The sequence below is a fragment of the Chenopodium quinoa genome, unplaced genomic scaffold (assembly GCF_001683475.1).
Source record: "Chenopodium quinoa cultivar QQ74 unplaced genomic scaffold, ASM168347v1, whole genome shotgun sequence".
NCBI lineage: Eukaryota > Viridiplantae > Streptophyta > Magnoliopsida > Caryophyllales > Amaranthaceae > Chenopodium > Chenopodium quinoa.
The window spans coordinates 1-5,802 of NW_018743062.1; the positions used below are offsets into that span (position 1 = coordinate 1).

The 5,802-nt window shown below is 30.7% G+C and overlaps 1 protein-coding gene across 1 annotated transcript; it reads left to right on the forward strand.

Annotated features, from left to right (window-relative positions):
* Window positions 1-2,547: 2,547 nt before the first annotated feature.
* On the forward strand, window positions 2,548-4,416 carry LOC110731090 (MLP-like protein 31). The gene is made up of 2 exons (XM_021910931.1): window positions 2,548-2,810; window positions 3,843-4,416. Exons 1-2 carry the CDS (start codon window positions 2,720-2,722, stop codon window positions 4,121-4,123), a joined length of 372 nt encoding a protein of 123 aa, XP_021766623.1. The 5' UTR covers window positions 2,548-2,719; the 3' UTR covers window positions 4,124-4,416.
* Window positions 4,417-5,802: the final 1,386 nt, after the last annotated feature.

Consider the following 5,802-nt stretch of genomic DNA (forward strand, 5'->3'; position numbering starts at 1 on the left):
GGCTGGCATTATGAAGTGGAGCATTGAATATGAGAAGATGAACGAGGATTCTACTGAACCAAAAATGCACGTTGCTTTATCACGCGAGCTTGAAAAAGAAATCGATGCTCATCTTTGCAGCGCTTGATGATGATGATAAGCCGCGCCATTGCGCATGCTTTTATGCTTATTGCATGGTTCATACATTGACGGAGTTTATTACAAGTTTACAACTAGCTGACTTACTATAAATAAATGGGCAAGTTATGCTATATTTGGCTACGTAACTTAAATTTTAATTCTAAGGTTTATGCGTGGAATGTATATCATGCCTTGATGCATCTTCGTCAGCATAATGGAACTCAGCACTGTACTATCCAATTGATTTGGCATCCACATGAAGAGGAGTGTTATCCCTGTTACAATTGTTAGTAGTGTGTTTGATGTAATCATACAAAGTTTTAACAAATCCTATGGTACCATCTGATAAATAGAAACAATAAGTCTTGTGTAAGTTAATTTTATTGTAAAACAGTCAGTTTAAAAGTAAGTTTAACTATTTTTATAGTAACTTTAACCCCTTAAAGAGTAACTTTTAATTTTTTGTTGGTTTGAATGTTATTTTAATGTGTAATTTCTTATATATTCATGATTACATAATATAAAGGTTATAATGTAATACATTTTAAGTTTTTATAAGATAAAATTTATTATTAGAAAAATAATAACTTTTGTAGTATAAATGGTAACCTTAAATATTTTTAAGATAACTGTTACCCGTCTTACAATAAATTAACTTACAACCGCCTTTTTGGAGAATTTGTGAATAGAAAATATTATTCAAACATTATCCTCATAGGTTTAAAATATTATTATATTATTGCATAATTTAGTAAAAAAAATTCAATTTTTTTTAATAAATAATATAAAAACATTTGATTTTTTTGAAACAATATAAAAATAATTGATTTTGCAAAAACTTAATTATACAATTCACAAAAAAAGAATGTTTTGGGAGAACGAAAAAGTCATTAATGCATATTTCGTTAATTACAAATTAAATTCTTATATGTGGCTATCCACATGGTGTGACCACTTCAGATATACTTCCTCCGTTTTTTTTTAGTTGACACTTTTCTATTATCACACTTACCAACGCATTTTTTTAACGCTTAATATCTCTAATTATCAACATTATAAAGTTATAAAAAGTGGATATTAATAAAATATACATCGAGACGATTCAAACAAGATCCTACATGACTATATTTTATCGTATCTATAAATCACAAAAGTGAGTCAAAATGTAGTGTGTGAATAACGTAAAAGTCAAATGATGTCAACTAAAAAAAACGGAGGTAGTATAAGATAACTACTTGTAATTGAGTAATAGGGATTTTTCTTTTCTCTTGAGGAAAAGGAGTAATATGGGTATTGCAATGAGCAAATAGGGTTCCTCCGACAGATGCGGGGTTTGTCTAATGGAAAATTGAAGTTTTTTCGTAAATAGGTTGAGTTATTTTTTTATTAGTTATTTGAAAAACTTAAAACAAAAGAATGAGAAAAATGTTCAATGTCCAACACTCTCTTCTCATGCAAATGTTCAATGTCCATGCCCATGCCAGTTCCTCAATTTAAAAATTTTAAATATAGTTATTACAAGGTTTTGAATACATGTGATTTATGGAATGAAAAGTGAAGACATAACATTAATCTCCCATTTTTACATTAATGTTAAATGGTTTCAAATAATAAAAATAATGTCTTATAGTTATAACTGTACTGTGTAATTATTTATGCCTCCGCCACATCTACACTAAAAGAAAGTATTTTATACTTTTATTTATCTTACTCCTTACGGTAATGATATTTTTTAAAAATCAAATATTTCATATTATGCAATTACTTATCACATCATAACTTCAAAATTTTCTCATATACAAAAATCATAGCGAAAAGAGAGTGAGGGATAGCTCAAGTGGTTAGAGCTTCTCTCCCGATTTCAGGAGATCCTGAGATCGATTCTCACCTCTGTCTTTGTGGCTCTCTAAATACTAAAAAAATTAAATAAATAAATAAATCATAGCGAAAATAACAACCTGCGGTATTACGCTGCCCGAGATTCACACTAGGATTCAAATAAAATATGATTTAATTTGATAATTCATTTATGTAGTTATTAGCTTGGAATGAGAAGTGTTTGCTCTAAATAAAAAAATAAAGGAAGTATGTTTTTCTTATACTGTATATTTATTATTGGTATAGTATTAATTAGATTCCAAGCCAGGCCATCTGCATCAAATTTATAAAGGTTCAAAGTGTAAACAGCTTTACAAAAACGTAAGAAAAAAATTTGATTATCCCATATATTCATTTTATGCCTATTCCCTTAACCATATAATATAGGATCTTCTTTTTGAAGAAATAAAGGGGAATCAAACAAGTTAAAGGAGTGGTTCATAGTGATACGCACAACATTCTAGAGAGTACATCTCTTTATCTTAATTTGCGCCTTTAACTCTTCTATTTAAACCTCAGAACATAACATATTTTATATGTTTTGTTAAAGAATAGAAAAACATAATTAGATCAAGAGCAAGATTATTTTTATTAAGAGATAGAAATTAGAGAGAGAAAAAAAATGTCTCAACTTCAAAGGGTTGAACGCCAAACTTAGCTCAAATGTGATGCAGACAAGTTTTTTGAAATTTGGGCTCACAAACCATTCCTTGTACCTAAAATGTGCCCTAACAAAATTCAAAAAGCTGAGCTGAATGAGGGGGAGTGTTGGGATAGAGTTGGTGCTGTCATAACATGGAATTATGTCATTGGTAAGAACGTACATCTTACAATAAGGTTATGTTTAGTTCACCTTATTTATACTTGTCTGATTTGATATTAACTTATTATATATATAATTTGACCTAAACTTAATTTTTTTAATATTTTTAAACTTAATTTTTATGATGTTTTGATCTAAACTTATTTTTTATCTGATCGGTCTGAACTATTTTTTTTTCTTATAATTTTATTGTAGTTATTGCCTGATTTGTCCAAATTTTGATTTAATATATATGCTTTATAAGGAATAACATATTTCAAATGGGGTCGTAGTATTAAAGTGTATATTTTTTTCCATATGTAATTTTCAGAATTTTTACATTACGAAATTAAAAATATTTAGCAATAAAGTCGCATATGAAACTATAAGTATGACATGAACGTATTTTTCTAATATGATTTGAAATAAATAATAGGGTCCTTAAATAAGGTGAGCTAAATATAGCCTTACTGCTGCATAGCTTACCGCAATAATATATAGGATTTGTGAAGTTAAACTTATTATTTGAGCAAATATTTGCTTAAAAGTATTTCTTAAATTATCAGATCGAATTAAATCATTATAGAGTACTCTATACTTCTTGTTTGTATGTGTTTACATATATATTGCTAAATGTTAAACAATCAACTCAACCAAAAGTTTAAGTTGATAGTTGAAGCCTAGAATCGATATATACTTTATCATGCGAAGAGCCCTTTGGACTTGAAATGTGGATGCGGCATGGGCCCCCTCATACCCAGTGAGAAATATTTCACTTAAAAGTGGAGGTAGATGAGATTTGAACCCGTAACCCCCTATGTGTCACGCACGCTGGCTCTTAAATCATGTTAGAGGACCAACTCAATTAATCAAAAGCTTAAGCTTATGGTTGAATTCCATGATCGATATATATACTCTATCACTATATATACCTTTAGAATTCATGAATTTTTTTTGTTTGTGAAAATGATACTATCAAATATTATTACGAACAAGATAGCTAGTAATGCATAATATTTCTAAATATGCCTCTGATCCACAGATGAAGTCGGGGAACGAGCAATCGTGAAGACAAAAATTGAAGAGCTTAACGACGAAAACAGGTGTGTAAGGTACAGCCACCTTGGTGGAAAAATTGTGGAGAAGTACTACAAAGAGACATTAATATCCAAGATTCAATTAACTCCAAAGGATGAGGGTTGTACTGTAACTTGGAGCTTTGAGTATGAGAAGATGAACGAGAATGTTCCAGAACCTGATATTTACGCCAACTATCTTCTTGGCGTTGCTAAAGATATCGGTGCTTCTCTTTGCAATGCTTGATCAATGGCATATATGCCATTTATCTTGACATAATGCATGCACAATTTCGGTGTTGATTACGTACTATATACGAAGTACTACCTCCGTATCCGCTACCGATCTTAAAATATCTATTATATGTTAAGTCATCCGCTACTCGATCTTAAAATATCTATTATTACTACAAAAATGTTGATAATGGTGTTTATTGCCATTGTTGGTTGTATGTTATTATAAGGTTTATACATATCACATGCATGTATGCCTGATAAGCTTTTATAAATAAATAAACTCTAAATCTTTTATTGTAAGTGTTTAACATTGGCTTAACAATATGGAGTTCTTCTTATGTTCATGTAAATAGGGATGGTGCTTTTTGTAGTTAGACTTATGTTGAGTCCCTTAGGTTTTGATTGATAGTTTTGAATGATGACAAACAGCTAAGGGAAACAGGTCCTTGAAAGTGTTCGATACAGTTTGGGGAACCAGCTAACATAGAACACTGTTTCCCCAGACAAGTTATTACTTACATGAGTTTTCTTATTGAACTAACTTGTCTTTATACAGGGAACAGTATATGATAAAAGTGTTATGTACTGGTAGGGAACCAGTATGTACTGTTTCCATGGTTGCTACGTGGTACAGCAGTCACTTACTTTATATTGTGCATTAACCTTATTGATTGTGCAGAATATAAGTTGATTCCAAGTCTTGAAGCAGATAGGACTTTCGAAGAGATTGAAGAAAGTTCCATTGGTTACAATTGAGGTTATCTAAAGAAGGTTTTCAAGACTTGAAGTTTACATGAAGGAAGATCCACATCAAGAAAGAGCTTTTTAGGATCTTCATGTAAATGCTCCGTAGTATGGTTTATTAATGGATATATAAAGTGCTTTAAATATATCGAGCATCGTTGTGAAATTTGGTACAAGGATTGGAACAAATTTCATAACATGTTCAAGTCAGGGAACCAGGTCTGGGGACCAGGTTAACTGATCAGGTTATTAGAGCTGCGATTTTAAAAAGATTTTATAAAAAGATTTTTTATTGAAAATTCAGTTTTGAAAATATATCTTGGCAGCTGTAAATAGATGTGATATAATCTTTAAATACCTAAAAACTAGGAGTAATTATCTTGAGTTGATTTATCTTATAATAGAATCAATTAAAGATAAATACTTACCTAAATCATGTTTATCTTATTGGCATGATTTATGGTAACTAGGTTTCGGTTTTCTAAGACTATAAATACGATCTATTCGCTAATAATCAGAATAGATCTCTCACACGCATAAAAAGGAGTTTTTCATTATTGAGAGCAAAAGCACTAAATCCATTATTGAATCATATACAAGAGCATCTAGTGTTTAATATTTTCTCTACATTAACTTTTGAGAGTTAGATCATTAGAGAGTTTTGATCTTGTAATTGAGTTTGGCAAAGAGGCTAAAGGCTGGGTGAGTGTTTGTGAGTTCAAACACGTTTAGAACTTACGAGTGTAAGTTGAGAGCATACTCGGAGTAGAGTGTGGGGTTTGCTGGTTCCCGGAGTAGGGAAACAGCAGAGTGTTCTTTGTCTTTGTTTTTCGGAGTAGATTAATAAAGAACTTAGGATAGGAGGACGTAGGCCTGAGTTGGCTGAACCTCGTTAAATTTGTTGTCTTCTTTATTGCTTATTTATATTCCGCTGCATAAGGGAAC

Coding starts and splice junctions, on each gene's coding strand:
- LOC110731090 (XM_021910931.1), top strand. CDS start 2,720: ATGTGCCCTAACAAAATTCAAAAAGCTGAGCTGAATGAGGGGGAGTGT. Junction 2,811..3,842: donor AACATGGAATTATGTCATTG/GTAAGAACGTAC, acceptor TCTGATCCACAG/ATGAAGTCGGGGAACGAGCA.